This window comes from Acinonyx jubatus, chromosome A2 (genome assembly GCF_027475565.1).
Source record: "Acinonyx jubatus isolate Ajub_Pintada_27869175 chromosome A2, VMU_Ajub_asm_v1.0, whole genome shotgun sequence".
In the NCBI taxonomy this organism is placed as follows: Eukaryota; Metazoa; Chordata; class Mammalia; order Carnivora; family Felidae; genus Acinonyx; species Acinonyx jubatus.
The window spans coordinates 24,949,067-24,971,160 of NC_069383.1; the positions used below are offsets into that span (position 1 = coordinate 24,949,067).

At 40.5% G+C, this 22,094-nt stretch overlaps 1 protein-coding gene across 5 annotated transcripts in view; it reads left to right on the forward strand.

The window, feature by feature from the left end:
- ZNF800 (zinc finger protein 800) overlaps positions 1-5,934 on the forward strand; it is a 181,236-nt gene extending 175,302 nt beyond the window's left edge. For all 5 annotated transcript variants that reach the window (XM_053218127.1, XM_053218128.1, XM_053218129.1 and 2 more), the window contains one exon: positions 5,383-5,934. In XM_053218127.1, the coding sequence (XP_053074102.1) occupies positions 5,383-5,569 (187 nt within the window). In that variant the 3' untranslated portion in view covers positions 5,570-5,934. The remainder of the gene's footprint in view (positions 1-5,382) is intronic.
- The last annotated feature ends 16,160 nt before the right edge of the window (positions 5,935-22,094 follow it).

Genomic DNA, 22,094 nt, shown 5'->3' on the forward strand with positions numbered 1-22,094 from the left:
TTGAAGATGGTGAACAAGATAGAGCAGGCCAGCCTCCCCTCCAGGCCTCACAGGTCACTTTGACATGGCTATTACTTTCTAAGGCTGGCCTTGATTATTGGTTGATCTAGCAAGGTGACTGGGTGCTAGAGAACTGTGTCATCTAACGAGCCTCCTAGATACTGGTGTATAAATATTACAGTGCTAGTTTTTTAATTTGCAGGGAGAGGTATCAGACGCACTGGCTTCTAATGTTTATGGCTCAGTGTATTTTCTCCAAACAGGCAAATCTACAGTCTACTAAATTGTAATCAGAAGGTTGCTTCATGGGCATTGAGTCAGCTCACAGTGACCCAAATCAGCAAGTTCTGGTAGTGTGATGCATTCATCTTTCCCAAGGAATATATTTGCCACTCAGACCAGATGTTCAATTTTCAGAGCATCCTTTTACTAGACCAGGCTGCAGACAGATGGCCAGCTTTTGATTTCTTGATTTCTTTTCTTACATAGTTACCATGGACTATCTCCTTTAGCACATTTTTTTCCATTGGAGTTTAATAAATTTGCATTAATACCTATAAAACACTTATCCCAGTGCCTGACATACAGTAATTAAATAATAACTAATATTAATAAGTATAACTGGTGTTGAGTTCAGGTCACATTGATACTTGTAATATCAAAGTCAGTCTTTTGGGCCATTTCTTTAGATGACTGATCTGTCTCATCTTTTACACTTTGAGCTATTTTCATTCTTTATTCTTTAAGTCTTTTAACTCCTTAATTTCATTTACCCTTAATATGGAATCCATAAGCTAATTAGGACAATCCTTTTTAGCTCTGAAAGACTTTGCTACCATTTTGTTTTTGAGACTTTCTTTTTCAAGTTTCAGTTTTTTGCTCCCAAATACCTCATTCTCCACAGTTCCCCATCTGCAATGTGAGTCTATTAAAAGAGATGATCTTCAAGTTACTGCTTAGCTCTAGAATATGTATAATTTTATATCTTATTTGAACAGATGATGTTTCAGTTATAGCCCTTTCCCTCTAATCATGCTTACCTTCATTTCAAGTTCTGCTTAAATTCTTTCTCATAGAATGTAAAGTTATTTTGAAAATGGTAGCAGCATCTGGATTCTTAGAATAGCAGGATTGCCATGGAATTGGGAGGTAATGGTTGAAAAAACCCAGAGGTAGAGGTATGATGGTGGTGAATTCAGCAGTTGACAGTGACATTACAGGTAGGACACACAGCTGGCGAATCAAAATGTTTTGTTTGGAAATGGGTACAGAAAGGAACAGATGAGTTGGTCACTGCAGCAACTAATGAGCATTGTCAGCCTTCCCCTCTCCATCCATCTAGGGATCAGTTATTCTTTTAAGAGTGGCGGAGTGGATTTAGGAAAACAGTGGAGACATTGCCATAGCTTTTTCTGGTATTCGTAAAAATACAGATTATGGTGCATTTTTGAAGCTGGTGGTCTCAGAACCACACTTGGAGCCAACAGTCCTGGGTAGTTACTGTTGTGGGAGTTCAGAAAGTGGAGAGATCATTTCAGACTGTAATGATCAGGGAAAGCTCGTCGGGAGTGGCTTTGGTCTGGGTCTTGAGGGGTGGGAAGTGTTTGAATAGACGTAAGGAGGGAGAAAACATTTTTTTGATGGGTGAAATGCCAAGAACAAAAGCATAGAGGTGAGAAATAATCATACATGATAGGGGAGTGGAGTGGTATAGAGTTTCTTAAATATGGTCCATGAAACAGAATTGAAGCAGTGCTTCTGTCAAATACCACTAACTCCAGAATTAGAAGAAAACAGATGCTGTGCCACTTTTGTTCAGCATGCAACTGGATAAACTATTGATGCCTCTCAGTGCATCAAGCTTCACGTTTTCATGTGCTCCCTGATGCCCTCAAGAAAGAATTCCATTTTAGGACCCTTTTTGGAAATTGGAAAGACTGTCAACAGTTTCAAAATAATCCTGTCTTTTTCTCTCCCTAATATTCAAATGGAAGAAAAAAAAATACTAGCACTCTGAGGGCAAATGTGCACCCATCATATCAGGCATACGTCATGGTTTTCCTGCTTTGATGAGGGAAGGCTAGCCACACGTGACTGTGTCTCATTACTTTCCGTATCAGCTGCTGTCACTACCTTTCCAACAGGTACTACCAAGAAATAGGAAAAGAATATGATGTTTTTCTCTACTAGGCAGAGGTTTGCTGCCTTTCAAGAGGTCTTAATTTAATTTGAAAGCAGGGGAAATAACATTACTTGACTCTAGGTTGAAAGCCTTGGAGGAGGGGTTCGTGGGTGGCTCAGTCAGTTAAGCGTCTGACTGTTGGTTTTGGCTCAGGTCATGATATCACGGTTGGTGAGTTTGAGCCCCGCATGGGGCTCTGCACTGGCAGTGAATAGCCTGCTTGGGATTCTTTCTCCTTTTCTCTCTGCCCCTCCCACTATCTCGCTAATAAATAAACTTAAAAAAAATTTTTTTTAAAGTGTTGGAGGAATTTAGTGTTGCAGTACAGAGGTAACCTTAACCTGACAAAGCGTTGTTTGGAATTCTGCTTGGGTTCTGTGTACCTTTGGGAGTCAAAGATTTCACTGCTTGTTGCCATGGAGAAAAAAGTTCTAACTGATTATCAAAGAAGACGTATGTGTTGCTGTATCAAAGACCATATCATAATTTTACTTCAATAAGCCAAATATAATTGAAATTTGCTACTGAGCAGTTAGAAGCTTTTAAATTAATTTTCTTCAGGAAGCCATTTTTCTTTTACGAAAAATAACAATATGAGGGAGGTATAATCCTTTGTAAATACTGTTTTTTATACATTGCTTATGTTCAGGAAATCAGTTTCCAGTGCAGTGAAATAAAGTATATGGTGTATGCATTTCTGTGCATAATTCTGGAGGACAAAGCCCATATCTTTAATCAGAATCTCAGACTGGTCTCTGACTTTCCTGAAAGGCTAAGAACTAATAATTTAGCTAGTGTGAAGACAGTGGGATGCTGTGGATGAATCTGAGCAAAGGAATGATGGGAAATTAGAAAGCTCATGCGAAGAATGTGAGAAATAAAGCTTTGGCAGGACTGAAGGGTGATTTAGGGATTCAGATTAGCTCCAGGGTCTGAGTTATCCTAATAATCTGAAGGCAATTTTCTAGATAGAGCTTCTCAAGGGTAGGAACCCTCAGTAATCTTTTGGTCTTAGTGTCTAAGCACAGTACTGAGACAAACAGTACTCAAAAATGTCAAATTAAATAGACTCACTGTATGGAGAATGAAAGACGATAGCACCAAAAATAAATGCTCTTCCGTATCTGTATTCAGTCCTGTTTATGTTAACTGATTTGGTGAAAAAAAGGTTTTTGGAGAGGAAATGCTTTATAAAAAAGCTCATAAACCATCTTTTTGTTCAGGAACAGTTAGTTAATACAAACTTTTTGGCCTCTCAGGATTTGTTCTCTGTAAATTTTATTTCTGAAAATCTTTTACTAAAAGTATGCCTCTAGACATGATAATTTTATCCAGTACCTTTAGAGAGAAGGAAACTTGCAGTATGGTGTGGTTGAGTAGGTCATCACTGATTTAAGCACTATTGTAATAAACATCTAAACTTGGATTTGTTCATCATTAAGTAAAATCAACCTGACAACTCTGAGGTCACTTCGGCTTAAAATATCATTGGAACTTCTCTCTCTTAAAAATAAACAAACATTAAAAAATTTTTTTTAAAAAAGGGGCGCCTGGGTGGCTCAGTCGGTTAAACGTCCTACTTCTGTTCAGGTCATGATCTCACGGTTTGTGGGTTCAAGCCCCGCGTCGGGCTCTGTGCTGACAGCTCAGGGCCTGGAGCCTGCTTCAGATTTTGTCTCTCTCTCTCTCTCTCTCTCTCTCTCTGCCCCTTCCCCGCTCACACTCTGTCTCTTTTAAAAATAAAAAAACATTAAAAAAAATTAAAAATATCATTGGAACTTATAATGTATCTTGTATCAAATTAACAACACAGCCCTGGAATCCCACCCCTATATTATATTAATATAATTTTATGGTCATCTTTATGCATTTTCCTGGGACAAGGTTTAGCAAAAACCAGACTTCCTAGGTATTAATGACTGCTAAAAATTTAAATGTATTATAATGGAAGACCAAGATGTTTAGACTAGTTCATTGTAACATTTTAATTTGGCTCCCACTAAGTTCTTTGAAGTCAAAGAGACAATTATTGAATATGTTGTTAAAACGTTGGTATTCTATAAAACATTTGTTCCAAAAATATAATTGTTTTTTTCTGTTTTTAGTAAACTTTGTGTTCCCAAGTCTAACAAACCAAATTAGGTTTGTTAGAAACCCAGAAAGCTTTTTTCCCTCCCTTTTTTCTGAAGTAGAAATGATTACTAGAGTAAAATAAGGTATAACTTCACAAAAGACACTGCTTATGGTTAACTGCGTAATATTTAAGGGACAAGCTGCTTTGTAATACTCTGATGTACTCAGTACCTTTCAGGAAGATAAACTACTGGGGACCATCCATTCATTCTTAAAACCTGATGTCCACTAGTTTTCTAAACAATACGATTATTTTCAGAAATTTGACTTGGGAGAAAGAATGGGAACATAAGGGAATAAAGTTTTATTAAGTGTATTGTTTATTATAAAAATGAAATATGCTTATTGTATACAATTTGGGAAGCATATCAAGATTACCTGCGGCCTCATCACCTGGAGATGACCATTTTGGGTTTTTGTCTCCATTATTTTATACACGTGTGGTGTGCTGTGTATGTACACACATAAGTATACACCTCTCCACACACATTACAAATGGGGATGAGAACTGATTTTTTCATACCGTCTAGTATAAATACTTTCCCATATGATCAGGTATTATTTCCCAGCATTATTTTGATAGCCTAATATCTACTCTAAGAAAGAGTATAATCTGACTGACATCTTACTGTTGGATATAGGATAGTTCCCGTTTTTCTTTACATTTTTTCTTTAATTTTCTTCGCCTTTGGGTTTTTTTTTTCATGTTATAGATACTGTATTGAACACCCTGTATGAAAATTTTGTATGTATTCATAATTATTCCTTAGGGGAAAATTCTAAAACCAGAATTGGGTCAAAGTACGGAACGATTTAAGGGTTTTGATACGTTTTCTCTAATTGCTAAAACACATACGCGACTTCAGCCGGAGGCCGTTTTCCTCCGATCGACACAGGTTTCTGTGCGTCTGCGGGACGGACAACCTGTTGGGCGGAAATGGCATCGCGCGGAGTTCGGGTTTGCGGCGCCCGGATTAGCTGGGAGGAGCCGGCGCGTGTGTCCCGTTTCTAACCGGCGTGTCTTTGTCTTTCTCCATGGGGACCGCTGCCGCCCGTGCGGGCCGAAGCCTCGGGAAGCCGTCGCCCCGCAGCGCCGCCGTCCTGCGCCCGGCCGCCCCGGGGAGCCGCTGCCCGCCCGCGGGCGCCGTCACCACGCGCCAGGCCGCCGCCAGCTGCCGCGCCAAGCTCCGCGGCGGCGCCGCCCGGGAGCGCCAGCACGCCGCCCGCGGCCTCGGGAAGCCCGCGCCGCCGTGAGCGCCGCCGCCCGGCCACCGGCGGGACCACGCCAGCGCTCCGCACCGCCCGAGTACCTCAGGCGCCCCCGCCGCGTCCCGCCTTCTTCCCCGCGCGCCCTGCAGACCGTCCCGGGCTCGGGCAAGTCCGCTCCGACGGCAGCGAACTCCGCGGTGTGCTCAGCTGTTCGCAGACCTCCCTTCACCCGCTCGCTGTGACCGAACCTGGCTCGCCTCACAACTCTTGCCCACGAAGCCCCTCAGGAGGACCGTGTGCCTTAGGGCCGGCGGGTCGGGAGGATGGCCTCCTTGCTAGTCTTTGCTGCTCTCCGAGCGTAACTTCCTCATCCTGCCAAAACCCCGGCTTTTTTTTTTTTTTTTTTTTTTTTTTAAGAATCTTCCCACTGGACAGTAGCAACCTCTTTCCCTCCTTGTAATTTATCCACTTCCTAGGCAGTTTCTTTCGTTATTAGTTCTTCAAAGGCCAGCTCCCGCTTTAGTCTTCTTCACCTCAAATCCTATCATCAACAAGCTCCTCCCCACCCCTGCCCCACTGTCTGCCAGAGATTGGTTTAGTAAGTGTGCAAATCCCCGATGACTGCGGGGTCACCGACACAGTCTGGAGTGTGTAATGCGTAACTGTGGTTGAACTCGAACTCCAACATCCTTGTAACTTCCCTCCTCGTAACTTCATCCCCAGTGACCATTTCTTCCCCTAGGAATCAGTCCTTGCCCCCATGGCTCTAGACTGCATCCCGGGAGATCCACTACCGGGTTTGCACTGAAGCCATGCTCCTCCTGGCTACTCCCAGTCCCTAACCGAGTCTCGTGTGGGTATTAGTGATGGTCCATTCATGTGACATGCAGGACTCCTCTAAGGAGCAACCTTGTCTCGGGGACTCCTCAGCAGCCTGGTTGAACTTTGTTAGCACCGCGCTGCATGCAGTCTAAGGCTCTTCTTGCTGGATCCCCTTCTCCTTTCATAGGTGTCAGACTTGCATTATGGTATGAAGTCCTTCCCCTCCCTGCTCCTGTTTCCTTACCTTTCTCCTTCACAGATGTCCCCTCAATAAAACTCTTGCAAATTGAAGCCTGCCTTGGTGTCTGCTTCTAGAAGGACCTGAGCTAACAGGTTATCAGACATTCCACTCTGATCATCTTCCTATCCTTCTGGATCCCTTGTTTACTGACAGCTAATTCATTAACTTCATTTTCCCCACTATCAGCCCCTGTTCTAGATTCACTTCCTTCCTTGTCTAGCCTGGATGCCACGGTCCATCATTATAATCCTTGAAATATAGTGCTCTCAGCAATCTTTAACCTCAATTTCTTCCAATTTACTTTCCCTGTAAACTCCCAGCTCTGGACAAACTTTACCATCTGCCTTCCATGGGCTTTATTGGGACAACTGAACATTTTCTTTAAGAAAATCACACAATGCAGTTAGTTTCACTTTCAACTCATGATTTCCAACCTCAAATTGGTGCTGTTGTTCCCACTGTAGTTTCAGTTTCCCACTTCTAATGCATATACCTTTTCATCTCTCCTCAATTTTTCTGATCCCTTCCTACCTGTTTACTTCAAACAGGTTTTTATTGCATAAAAACCTCCTCATCTTCCCACCACAAAACCCTCCTACCCCCCAACCTCCCAACCCAGCTACCTTGGTAACCTCCTCCTTCCTTTTTGTGACTATGGAGGAAATTTCAAATTCCAGCTCCTCTTCTTGTGCTCTGGATCCCATTCCCTGTCGCCTTTCCAAGGACTTTTCTCCTTAGGTTTTCCCCTTTCTCTCTTCTACATCATCAGTCCCTGTCTTGAATGGATCATTCTCATCTCCCTGCAGACATGTTCCAGCGTCCAAAATCTAAACCACGTCTTTCCCACCAATAGCCATTTCTCAGCTCTCCTTCGTAACCAAACTCTGTGGAGTTATCTTTATATATTGTCTTCATCTAATCTTCCAATTGCTTTCAATCCACAATGTGACTCCCCCTGTCCCACCACTGAAAGTGTCCTTGTTAAGATTACCAGTCACTTCCGTGTTATCCTAACAAAGGAGGATACCTTTCTGTCCTCACCTTGACCACTCTCTGCTTTTTAAATGTTCTGTCTCATCTTGACCACTCTCTGCTTTTTAAATGTTCTGTCTTCTTATCCAAGGCACTATTGTCTCCTGGTTTTCCTCCTCCTTCACTGATCAGTGTTATACTTCTTCTGCCTGGCTTTGAGAAGTTGAGGTCTCTCACCTCCATTCAGCAACCTCTTTTCTTTCCATGTACTTTCTCAGGACAGTCTTAACAATTTCCATCCATTTAAGCACTGTCTTTGTGCTAAAGGTTTCAACTTTGTTTCCCCCCTTGACCTGTAAGTTCTAGACTCATATCTAGTTGTTTGCTTAATATCTTCCTTTGGATGACTCAGATCTTTCAAACTTAACATGTCCAAAATCTAATTCCTCATTCTCATCCCAAACCTGTTTCCCCTCACCTTCTCTATTGCAGTAAATAGCACTGCCATCCAACAACCAAGCTCGAAACCTAGGAGTCATCCTTGATTCTTTGATGACTTCTTTTTCACATCAAATAGGCCAGCATAATCTATCAACTTCATCTCCAAAATACACCTTTAATCTGTCTGCTTCTTTCCATTTTCAATGCTAGTATTTAATCCTGATGAGTATTTTTTCTCGATTACTGTGATAGCCAGTCATACCTATTCTCTCTGCTTCTACTCTTGACCCACCACCCACTTCGGCACATTCTTGGTAGAGTGGAAACAATGATCATAACTTGAGTAAATTGTTGCTCACAGGATAAAAGCTAAACCCCCTGCCATGGCTTACAGAGTGCTGTGTGAACTGACCCTTACTGTTCTCTCCACCCCCAACCATGCTCCCCTCTTTATTGCCCACTGTGATGCAGCTGCACTGGTTCCTCCAACATGCCAAGATCTATTTTGCACCTCAGGGGCTTAGGAAATGCTGGTATCTCTGCTTAAGCTGCTCTCCTTGGCTATCCTTTATGTGACACTTAAATACATCCTGAGAAAGCCCTGCCCACAGCATTGCTTGAAAGTAGTCCTCACCACTCTTCTCCCAGTTTTTTATTTGTTTCCTTCATTACTCAATCCCTTTTCTCAATTTGTAACTTTATTTATTTGTTTATTTACTTTTTGTATGTGTGTCTGTTTCTCATTCTGGAATGAATGAGGGAAGAGACTATGTCTGGATGTCTAGATTCTTCAACACTGTATGTCCAGCCCCTAGCACAACTTGGCACATATCAGATGCACAATAAATACCTGTTGAAGGAACAAATAAACACCTTTGCTAATTTTTTGGTTGGGAGTTCACTTTTTATTGATTTCTAAGAGCTCTTTATATATTAAAATAATCAACTATTTGTTCAATATGCTGCAGACATTTTGCCCCTTGTCATATATGTACCAATTTAATTCATGATGTCTTTGATATATAGAAATACTACATTTTCCATTTAGATAAATCTATCTTTTCTTTCATGATTTCTGCTCTTGGTGATATGTTTTAAAAAAGTCTTCTCCATCTCAATGTTATATAAATATTTGTTTATGTTTTCTTTTCTCTTAATTTTTAAAGATTGAAATCTTTACTCCAAATGGAATTTATTTTTGATATAGATGTGATTAAGGCTCTAACTATTTATTTAGTTGTTGCATCATCGTTTATTGAAAACTCCCTCTTCCATTGTTTTAAACCACATTTACCAAATATTAAATTCTTAAATACACTTGGAGTGTTTTCTGGATTTATTGTTTGTTTGTTGGTTGCCTGGTAGTCTTCTCTATTCCCGAGCCATGCTGTTTTAATTACTGTCATTTCATAATTTGCCTTATTATGTGATTAACTTTTTAATGGGGCAAACGTTACTCTGGGGCAAACATTACTCTTCTTTTTCAGCTCTATTTGTGCATTTATTCTTTCAGATAAACTTTAGCTGTCTTTCAGTCAAGTTCCAAGAGAAATTCTATTAGCATTTTGTTTAGAATTCCTTTAATGTTATAAATTAATTGGAGGAAAATTGCCATCTTTGTAATATAAATTTCTCCATTCAGGAACTTGTCACATGTCAAGGTTGTTGAAGGCTTCCAAGGTATATACCAAGGTATACCAATATACCAATATACAATATACCAAGGTATATCCCTTGGTAATTTTGTAGGTCCTCCATATTTCTTGTTAATCATTAGATATGCCATATCTTTGTTGGGGTCATTTTCTCTTTATGTTTTATAACTGGTTGCTCCTTGGAGGCTCAAGCTATTGATTTTTGGTAATTCTTTTGAACTCTCCCATTAATCCTCCTAGTTGATTCTCTTCTAAGTAGACAATCATTTGAAGTGTAATTAATGATAATTTTCTCTCTTCCTTTACAATATTTATACCTCATATATTAAATAAATGATGGTATTAATTTTGCTTTTATTCCTGACTTTTGAGGAATGTCATTAGTATTTCACCACTTTTAATGTTAGCTGTTGGATTGAAATAGAGGTCTCCATTAGGTTAAGGAAATGGTTTCCTGGCTCACGTATGCTAAGCATTTTATTGAAAGTTGTTGAATTATATTAAACATATCCTGGGAAACTAGAGATGATCATATGGTTTTACTTCCTTGACCTATTATTACAATAAATCATATTAATAGATTTCTTAATGTTGGATTATTTCTGCATGAGATGCTTCCTATTTCATTATGGTGGGCTTTTTCCTCTTTCAGTATAATATAATAATGTTGAATTCAGCTTCTTACATTCTATGTAGGATAATTGCATTTATATTCATGGATAAGATTGGATGGTAGTTTTACATTTTTTAATTCTATTTTTATCAGCTTCAAAAAATCATCTTCTCTGCTCTAGATTAGTATAGAGTATAGGAATAGCTTATTCTTTGAGGATTTGGAAGAACTCACCCATAGTACTGTTTAGACTCCAAACTTTTTTTCAGGGTAGGTGAGTGGAAGATTACTCTGAAAACATTGAAGTTTTTCTTCCATAACTTTGGCCTAGGGAGGTTAACTACTATTTCTTGAGTATCAATTTAAAAAATAATATTTTTAGAGAAAATAATGCATTTTCATAGAATTTTAAAATCAGCAGACTTTTATTTATAATTATTGCAATTAAAAATATTTTTCTCTATATAGTTATAGCTCCTTTCTCATTTCTAATTTTTTAGCTGCATTTTTCTTTTTTTTATTAGACTTGCCAGTCTTTTAAGTGAACCAACATGTAGCTATGTCATAAATTCTATTTTGACTATTTTTTACATCAGTAATGTAACTTTTACTCTTAATTAATTCCTTCTTTATTATTTTCTTAAGTTTGTTTTGTTTTCTTAATGTTTCTTTGTAATTGATGACTTAGTTCATTTATTTTTATTTCTTTCTTATTTAATAATAGGATATATAAGGCTATATAAATTTACCTGTGAGAACAGCTTTGACTGCATCTCAAAAGTTTTGGTATGTAGTCTCTTAATTGTTGCTGTTTTAAAATAATGGATTATAATTGCTGTTTTTATTTCATTTTTGACTGGTGTTATTTAGGATAGTGTTGTCAGGTTTTGTTTTTGTGAATCCTGATTTCTTTTTAATAAAGAATAAATTTATTAATATTTATGTTGCTATTTTAATAAAGAGCTAACTTTGTTTGGAAAAAGTGAAGCTATCTGTGAAGTGGTCTTATCTGAAGTTATATGCAAGCATTACCTAGAGTTCCTTCTTACAAGATCCTCCCCAAAGCTCCCAACTAGTGGTGTCTATACTAATTATTGACAAGAGGGATTTTGCATACTAATACCAATAATTTACTGGAATTGTGATTTCTCTATAATGTCCTAGTTACTCACATAAAAGGCAAGAAAGAGCTTTCAAAATATTTATTTAACCCCAAATCCTCATAATATGGAACTTAAATGATCATTTAATAATTAGAAAAACTCATTATCAAAGTATATGAACTCAAGAAGGATTTGAAAACTGTGAGTATGGAATCTGTCACAAAATTTTGGCATTAAGAACAATTTTCCTTTGGACTTGGAAAAAGTAATTTAAAAAACATTTATTTTATAAGTACAAATGAGATATATGTACATAAATAAAAATTATCTGTAACTCTATCACTCAGAAAAAAACACTGTTAACATTTTTTTATATTTTTTTCTAGGACTGTTTCTGTACATTGCTCTTTCTTTCTTTTTGATAGAACTGGGATCATATTCTTTTGCATCTTGGTTTTGTGTCTTCACTTGTTTTTTGTGAGAACTTTCCTATGCTATTGGAAGTGTAGATGATTGGGAATTAATTTGTTTCACTATTAGCAGTATAAGGATTGGGGTCTTCCTGCTGTGGTTTCCACTGCCCAGACTGCTTGCTTTTCCAACCTGGTCTTTGAAGACTCTCCTGGTAGTCTTCTATGTAATTTCTTTGTTTTTTAAACTGGAATGAGTAGTTTCTGTCACTTGCACTCAAGAACTCTGACTGATAATAAGGTTTTGTTTTGATTGATAGCATTTTCAACATTCTTGTGCTGAAAGAAATCTCATGCACGTGTGTGCAGGCATGTGCATGTGTGTGTATGCATACACCCACACCCACACACCCATACTAATTTGGGGAATATTGCCTACTTTATTGGTGTATCTGGAGGTTCACGGCCATATTCTTATACTGAAGGCTCTGAGAAGTTCTGCATTAAAGTAAAAGGTTTGCTTTAAAAGTATGTATTTCAAACATTTCATTATAGAATACTTTTTTTTAAATAGAACTGTTAATATTTTTTATAAAACTTCAGGAAATACTGATTTTGTTTATTAGCTAACAACATTTTGATGGCACTTTCTCTTGGCTTCCACACAGCAGTAATAATTGAATTAGTATGGATAGTGTAATTCTCAATTGAGTTAGAAAATAGGACAAGTTTATTTTCTGGTGCCTTTATTGTTATGTATGAAGGAGGTAGTCCCAGCTAGGCCTGCGGATCTGATCTCAGGATTGCCCTCAGATCCAGGTAAGAGAGGCCTCTGTTTTGGGACTCATGCTTTACAGGGCCCTTGTTCAGTTACTCTTACTTTGCCAGGACAAATGAGTCTGGGGAGCCAAGGGAATATGCCCACCTGGACTCGGAGTCCTCTTCTGTAGAGTATATTCTGGATGCCCAGAACTCCAAAGTCTCAATCCACACAGTATCTGGAGCTTCTTCAGGTCCATCCTGTTGTGCCATCAGTTAAACACTCATAGGGCCCAAAAGTGGCCAAAGGATGGCATTTGCAGGGGTGTGGACACAGCTTGGTTCTGCAGGCTGGAGAGTCCATACAGGTGCATGTGAGGCCCCGCACAGTGTGGGATGCAGCTGGGACTGTGGTATAGGGACCGGTTATGACTAGGCCACCGTGCTCCAGCATGGGACTCTGAGGAATCCAAGAATTCTTGATTTAAATGTGGTCTTCTAGGAAATTATGAAGATATATGTGTGAGCATAGAACAACAGAACTCATTTCATAGTTTTTTCTTGGTGTGTAACTTTAAAATATTTGGATGTCTGAGACATAAGTCTCCATTTTACTCTTGCCCCTGCAAATATTAGGGGTCAGACTGGTGCTTGGGGGGCTAGAAGCAAAAGTTGCAATCCTGGGAGCAGTGGCACACTGGGAAGTCTTAGGGCCTCAGAGGAAAGTGGCCTCTGGTGCCACTTGGGTGATAGAACCTGGGTGCCATGACATTCAGCCTGATGCAGCCCTAAAGCTTGGCATGAAGCACTGGAGCCTTTTGTCTTGGAATGAACCACAACCTGGCCAGTATCTCAGTAGTGACCATAGACCTCAGTGGGTTAGCCTAGAGGCCCTTGCTCCACTTAAGGGTCTTAAGCACTCCAGAAGCATCCAGAATTCTGGGTTCCAAAAGCCTTCCCAAAACATGATTCCCCTCCCCGCACCCCCGTCGAGTGAGAAGTTCAGAATCAGATTCAATTTTACTTGGAAATTAAAGAAATAGCCCATCTTTTATGCCTGACTGTGGTGGCGTGAGAGCCACACTTTGTAACAAGTGAAAAATGGTGCGAAAAGAAACACAGAGTGTCTTGGAAGAGTGAATCGGAGGGGCCTCCCTTGGTCTGGAAGTTCGGGTGAAGTTCTTGGAAGAAGTGCCATTTAGCTGAGAGGTGGACAATGAGCAGAGTTTCCAGGGACAGCATTCAAGGCAGGATAAGAGGAAGGACATTGCAAAGAGGAGAGGAGACCGTATGGGGAGGTTGGATGTGGGAGACAACGTGATGGATTAGAACTGAATGGAGGTCTGTGTGGTGTGGGAGTTGGAAGCAAGATGGACACTGTGGCAGGATAAGATCGGGGAAGGATTCAGAGGCCTGATCACATAGGGGTCTGTAAACCATGCCATGAGCTTCTTCAGGAAAACAACCAGACTGTTTTTTTTTTTTTTATCTTCAGTGAGCTCGTGGTCTAGTGGAGAAAAAAAAAATCCAGTAAGAAGATTATTATTATTATGTTTAATGTCTTTTTAATTTTTGTTTTTGACAGAGGGTGAGCAGGAGAGGGGCAGAGAGAGAGGGAGACACAGAATCCTTAGCAGGCTCCAGGCTCTGAGCGGTCAGCACAGAGCCCGACGTGGGGCTCAAACTCACAAACTGTGAAATTATGACCTGAGCCAAAGTCAAACACTTAACCGACTGAGCCACCCACGTGCCCTATCCAGTAAGAAAATTATTAAATACCGAGAGGAAACTGCTACGCTAAAGATACACGCACTGTTATCTGGGATCATGGAAAAAGGAGCACTTAAATATTGCTGAGGGACTCAGAGAAAAGTTTATTTTCAAGGACATAAGTGCTTGAATAGAACCAGAAGGACTGAGTGGGAGTTTCCCAGTGAACAAAGGGTTGGTGAAAGAAAAAGAAAGGAAATAGCCAAGGGCACAAAGACTTGGGGTACTGAAATTATTCCCCATGGATGGAATTAGGGTGTGTGCCTTATTACATTGCTTGGATGTTTTTCTCTGGGTGATGGCAGGTATTTACAGACCTCCAAGTAAGGACATGGCATGATTAGAAAGATCATTCCGAGGACAATGTGAAGGGTGGGTTTGCGGGACATGTAAGTGGTGCTGGAGGATATAGTAAAAACTTACGTCCGTAATACAGGTGTGAGGTGAGATTCCTGAAAGAGAGAGTTGGTAGTACAGGTGGGAAGAAGATGGGGAGATGATTTGGAAATGGAAGGAACCAACAGGTTTTCTCAGATCTTTGTGTCTTACTCATCTCATCTCGACTTTAGACAACAGGCCATGAAAAACAGGCCATTCTGGGGTCGCCTTGGTGGCTCAGTTGGTTGAGTGTCTGACTTGATTTTGGTTCCAGTCATGATCTCACAGTTAGTGGGTTCAAGCCCCGCATGAACTGCTTGGGATTCTCTCTCTCCCTCCCTTTCTACCCCTCCCCCACTCATTCTCTCTCAGTCTCCGTCTCAAAATAAATCAATATTTAAAATAAAAATAGATCATTCTGTGATGACCCCATTCACAGTAATGTTTCAGTGACTGATGACAGTTAGCTGTCCTTTCTCAGAGGACTTTGGATTTAAAAGAGTATGCCTGGAATGGGCAAGGAATGTGTCGAATGATGCGATTTCAGGTGCTTTGAATCTTGGCAGAAAGGTAATTATTGGATGGGGAAAGGAAGAAGAACCTATTGCTTCCTTTAGTTCAGTGGCTCTTAAGTGGGGACACCTTTGCCCGGCCAGCAGACATTTGGCAGTACCTGGAGACATTTTTGGTTGTCACAACTTGGGTTAGGAGTGCTGGTGTTTAGAGGTGGGGGATGCTGCTAAACATCCCATGATGCATAGGACTTCCCCCACCCCCCACCAAAATTTATCCGGCCCGTAGGCAATATTGCTGAGGTTGAGAAACCTGCCTTAAATCATTACAAAGATGGCTCTATATTAAAACTTGTCCTATATCTAAGAATTACATAATTATTAGGTCGAACAATTATGACTTGAGGGATGAAACCATAAAGTGACTTCTGTTCTTGTCAGCTCTCCCTTTACAGTGGTTCTGTGGGGCTTATTCTTGTCCTGGTCTTGGATAAAAACTTGGGCAGCTGTCATGAATTTTCTGTTCACCGTTACACAACGAAAACAGTCCTATATTCATTTTTAACCACAAAGTACGTTCTCAAGTCAGTAATCAAAATGTCTAGTCTCCTGTAATAATCAATAATCCAAGCTTGATTCAAAGTTGAGCCTTCCCCTAGTCTCTTCCCCAAAGGCTGTGGTGGAGGAAGAGGATGAGGAGGCTTCTCCCCACTTTCCAGGTTTACTGCTCCTACCTTCTCCTAGCTTGCCCAGCCTCTAGGGTCAGAGCACAGGGAGTGAGGAAGCGAAGGGGGCCAGGAAAGTTCTTAATGAGTTGAGAGCGTCTTGAGTTGGTGTGGAATTTACTGGGCCTGGCAGGTGTTGACAGTTGATTCTAGCTCCTTGGATATTTCTAGGGGCCTCTCACCTAGAATTCCCTTCTGTGAGTCATGCACTCTCCCCTAGCACAGGGCTTCTTAAAAAGCCATCTGTGGTGAAGAACCAGGATTTTTGGGTCTGTGAAAGAAAGAGAAAGGTAACAATAGTTTCCAATTATTTCCGATCTGCTGTGGACAGATTGTTTTGAAATATACAATAAAAATGAATTGCAGGTAAAATAAAATGAACAGAAAAAAGACATACAAAATGAAACAAAGACAGAGAAAATATAAACACGCCTTTTAAATGACCACATTCTACAGACATTAAATTACTCGGTCAAAGTGCTATACAATTTTCTGAAAGCTTACTTTCGATTTCCGTACTTTTTCAACATCATAGACCAATAACAAGCAGTCTATGGACCAGCACCAGTTCTCAGACTGAAGAGCACTGATGTAGCTCGTTGTTGACCGTTTCCCTAGTTGCCTGAGAGATGGCGACATTTGGCTTCTCTCCTCTGCAGCATGTCTGCTCCCTACACTGTCTGACTATCCTTCCTCCATTACTCCCATTGTCCCTGTCATTTGGTCAACAGAAAACATTCAGGCATCCTTTGCTATGACGTGGCCTCAGGGCACAGATTACCTAACGGGGCTGCCTCCTTTGGCTCACGCTCCCAGCTGCTGGCCAACAATTACTCTTTGGGTGTGGTCAGCAGAATAATGCGCCTCCTCACCCACCAAGGTGTCCACACCTGGTCCCCAGAATTCATACATGTTACTTTACATGGAGAAAAGGGTTGGGCAAAACAGACGTGATTAAGTTAATGGTTTTAAAATGGGGAGCGTAGCTTGGATTCTCCAGGTGTGCCCAGTGTAATCCTAGCCGTCCTTATAAGGGGGGGGGGGGGGGTGCCGGAAAACGGGAGAAGATGTGATGGCAGAAGCAGAGGCTGGAGTAATACACCAAAATAGGTGAGCAGCCTCCAGAAGCTGGAAAAGGAAGGACATTGATTCTCCTGTAGAGCCTCCAGAAGGAATACAGCTGCACTGACACTTTGATTTTAGCCTGCTGAGACTTCTTATCTGCAGAAAGGTAAGATAATCCATTTGTGTCATTTGAATCCACTAAATTTGTGATAATTTGTTACAGTAGCAGCAAAAACAAACAAGAGTCAGACCCCAGCTCACTATAGCGCGGAACTTCGGTGCTGTGCTCAAAGTACCTCTACTTTGACCTGCCTGAAGTCAGACTGCAGTTTCATTTGTAAACAGCCCAGTGCTTAGATGCTTGGCGGAACTCCCCTGTGAACAGCTTCATTGCTTGTTTGTGAAAGAAATAAAAAAACAAAGCAAAACAAAAAAAATTTGAAGTCTGAACTGTGGTGGCAGTGCTTAATGACCAGTTTATCGGTTTTGAGCTGAATGAAAACTATTCCCCAAATTATAAACCTTAAATCTGCAATTTTACTTCTATGCCAACTCTTTAACGGCATTGTTTCTGTCTAAAAGGCATATGCAATTAGCAATTTAATTTATTTGATTGCTTGATAATTTTCTCTTATACTATTCTTTCATTAAAATACTGTCAAGTGTGGGGCGCCTGGGTGGCTCAGTTGGTTAAGCATCCGACTTCAGCTCAGGTCATGATCTCATGGTCCATGGGTTCGAGCCCTGCGCCGGGCTCTGTGCTGACAGCTCAGAGCCTGGAGCCTGCTAAGGATTCTGTGTGTCCCTCTCTCCCTGACCCTCCCCCGTTCATGCTCTGTCTCTCTCTGTCTCAAAAATAAATAAACATTAAAAAAAAAAACCAAAAAAAATACTGTCAAGTGCTTTGTAGAAATCAGATTTAATGCAAATAATATAATTAATTCTCCTCTGTTGGCTTTTGCTTGTAGTGTTAGCAGAAATCTGAAAATGATATATGCAAACCCAAGTTTCTCAGGATAAAGCAACACTTAAAAGTAGTTTGCTATCGTTTTACTTACCCGACTTCTCACTATTCTATGCTATAATGATTATTAATCATTGTGCACAAGAAATCAATCGCAATGGCCTAATGCTAATCTTTCAAAAGCACTTTGGCTACTACATGGTTCCATTTTTTAAGTCAGTAGAAGGTCAGTGTTTAATAAAGGTAGACTGAGGCTCAGAAAGAACAGTGAGGCTAAGACTTCAAGTTCACAGCCCTCAGAAATATTCCTATTCATGCTTCATAATTTAGATATTTGCTGACTACTTAGAATGTAAGTCAGTGCATTAAATTCAATAGAATGTCAGAAATTATTTTTCTTGATTAATTGCCCAGGAGATATCTTTAGGTAATTGGGTGATCATCCTCTCACACGTGACTATTTCCAGGAGATGCCCACCTGAGCACTATATCATATATATAAAGTCAAGAAACCAAAGGGAGAAGTAGAGATATGTAACTTGAGAAAATCCATCATGAAAGAACTGATCTCCTGGCTGATGCAAATGCTTTAGAATAATCAAACTGTTAAAAAAATGTCATGCTTTCTTTAAAAAAGATTTTTTTTTTTGATACTCTGGGTTCCCGTGTAAGTTGAAAAGATGATAAAGGAACTAAAAGAGAAATGGTTTGCTTTTGAGCTGTCACTGTTCTGGGGCCCCCATCAAAGAAACTCAGTTCATTTTGATTGAGCAAGTTAATAGAAATGAATGAAGAGAATGGAATTGAAAATGGAAAGAGAGTGTGGTTCAATAGGATAAGCAAAAGGGGTCGCCTGGGTGGCTCAGTCGGTTGAACATCTGACCTCGGCTCAGGTCATGATCTCACGGTCTGTGAGTTCAAGCCCCGCATCGGGGTCTGCGCTGACAGCTCAGAGCCTGGAGCCTGTTTCAGATCTGCGTCTCCCTCTCTCTCTGCCTCTCCCCTGCTCATGCTCTGTCTCTCTCTCTGTCAAAAATAAATAAATATAAAATTTTTTTTTTTAAAAAATTGGATAAGCAAAAGACTGGGACATATCTGACATCTAATAGTTTTGGCCACAGACACTACCTTTATCTTTTGATGCTGACTCCTTGATTATGAATAAAATGGAATCCGTGGGACTCCTTTAACTCTGTGTTCTTGGAGAACATAAGTTAATAAAAGCAAAATACTTACAATATAATGGGGCATTGAAAGTCCCACTACATTATATATTATGGTTAAAGACAGAAAGAGGGCCAATGTTGACAGAGAAAACAAACTGGACCTATCAGTTAGGGTCCTGTTTGAACTTCTATTATTCAAGGCTAATCTTTTACTGGTTTTCGGTACGAGTTTTTCCTTTAATTAATTAGAAGCTTGGAGTAATTCATAATCTATTTAAATATCTACTCATAGACTAGAGCTTCACATGCTTTTATTGCAGAAATGCAAGTTATCAATACTTCTCTAGGCTGTGACCAGAAGCCACATTTTAACTTGTCCCTTAAACAAAAATTCTCATTAAATGACCAAACATAAGGCCAATTAAGACCCACTGTTCTTTTCAGCAGTATACACTGGTACTACTCTTTAAGCTTCCACTTACATTAAATTTATTCCCGTTATTTTAGCCGTATAGCAGAAAAGGGAATTTTATTTTATTTTATTTTATTTTATTTTATTTTATTTTATTTTATTTTATTTTATTTTATTTTATTTTATTTTATTTTTTCAATATATGAAATTTATTGTCAAATTGGTTTCCATACAACACCCAGTGCTCATCCCAAAAGGTGCCCTCCTCAATACCCATCACCCACCCTCTCCTCCCTCCCACCCCCCATCAGCCCTCAGTTTGTTCTCAGTTTTTAAGAGTCTCTTATGCTTTGGCTCTCTCCCACTCTAACCTCTTTTTTTGTTGTTGTTCCTTCCCCTCCTCCATGGGTTTCTGTTAAGTTTCTCAGGATCCACATAAGAGTGAAACCATATGGTATCTGTCTTTCTCTGTATGGCTTATTTCACTTAGCATCACACTCTCCAGTTCCATCCACGTTGCTACAAAGGGCCATATTTCATTCTTTCTCATTGCCACATAGTACTCCATTGTGTATATAAACCACAATTTCTTTATCTTTTCATCAGTTGATGGACATTTAGGCTCTTTCCACAATTTGGCTATTATTGTGAGTGCTGCTATAAACATTGGGGTACAAGTGCCCCTATGCATCAGTACTCCTGTATCCCTTGGGTAAATTCCTAGCAGTGCTATTGCTGGGTCATAAGAAAAGGGAATTTTAAAGATCACTTTCACTTAGGTGTATAAGTGATCCCTGAAATGACAGTGGAACCGACTCTTTTCAGACAGCCTGTAGGCTCCGAGGAGATAAACCCTGGACTTCCTGGAGTCCTCCACGGTTCATTCCTTTCCAGATGAGTTTTTTGTTTGTTTTACATTTTACACCCCGACATGAGTGGCAGTGGTGACATGGTGTCATTGGCTTTCAGCACACACACGGTCACAGTTTCTCATCCAGTCCTCTCGACAATCAAGTGATGTACATTGTTGGCACGACACGTTGAGTTTGATTTAAAATTTTTTTAATGTTTATTTTTGAAGGAGAGAGAGACGGAGCATGAGCGGGGGAGGGGCAGAGAGAGAGGGAGACGCAGAATCTGAAGCAGGCTCTAGGCTCTGTCAGCACAGAGCCCAACTGGGGGCTCAATGCGGGGCTGGAACTCACGAGCCGTGAGATCATGACCTAAGCTGAAGTCAGACGCTTAACCGACTGAGCTTAGCCGACTTGCCGAGGTGAGACCACGGGCACCTCACCCGCATGCAGGACAGCAGTTTGTGGGCCCCACGGAGGCTCACTCTGCCTGGATACGAGGACGTGGTAGTCTGTGGCCTCCACTCGCAAACCTTTCAGCACGTGAAGGTTGGCTTCGAAGCCATGCTGCAGCAGGACATGTGGTGTGGACAAGTTCTGTGCAGGCCGAGTGAGGTGCTGGTGACTGGAGACGGATGGAATGTAGGAAGCACAGATTGTCAGCCTGCTGCCTTCACGTGCTGCTCAGGTGTGGACCTTTGCCTGACTCCTTTAGGGACAAAGTTTTTGGGCCTTTGAGGGGGCTGTGGTTGGGGAGGTGTTCTGTCCTTCCCAATCACCAAATGATTCCCTGGTTACGATTCAGAAGGAAATAAATTTCATGCAGAAGTACATGGTCAACATATTATGGGTTGGGTGCTTAGAAGAGATAATGATTTCCACACTTGAAGAAAAATGTAAGCCCAGGCTTGATGAAGAGCTGTATTAGAAAGCTCATGCTGCTACATCAGAGAATCCTGTCTCTAAGACGAAACTTAACAGAGTTTAAAAGAAAAGATAGAATTCTCTTAAAATGTGTCTTGTCTGGAAGAAAGATCAGGTTGCTCAGAAGGTAGCCAGCATCCTCAGGGTTCAGGAATAGGCCTAAACTGACCAGTAAAATCTCAATTCTTCGTGAAAAATTCTTTGGCTAAGAATAAATTTATTGGTCAAGAAAAAAGAATTCTTCAAAAACATTTCTCTATGATTCAGCGTTGAAAAGTTATGTACAAAGAAAAGCACACAAAGCGATAGGACCTACATTTGGAATTAGGGAATCAAGTATTCATTTTTAGGGGAATAACTGCAATTCTACCCTTTCATACCAAGTAAAACCAAATGCTCTAAGGTACCCAAGAAGAATCCTTAAGAAAGCAAGCAGATGAAGCCATGGTATGTTTCTTCTTTTGGTATGTGCAAAATGACTACCTCTTGTAAGCCAAGCAAAGTTCCTGAAGGCAGAATTTGTCACATCCCCTGGACGAGGTGACAGATTTTTAAAGCAGTGAGGGAAGCTGGTGGGGACAGTCAGGCCTGGTGCAGGCCTGCCGTGAAGACATCACACATGAACTCATCAGAAGCTTTCTGCTACCTTTGAGTAGAAACTCCTTAAGTTCCAGTAGCTTCTGATTTTATGGAGGGAGACAATTAAAGTGTGAGTTTAGTCAAAGTGGTTAGTAAATTCTAGTCAAACCCAGGTGTTCTTTGACCTGTCTTGAAATTATTCCATCAT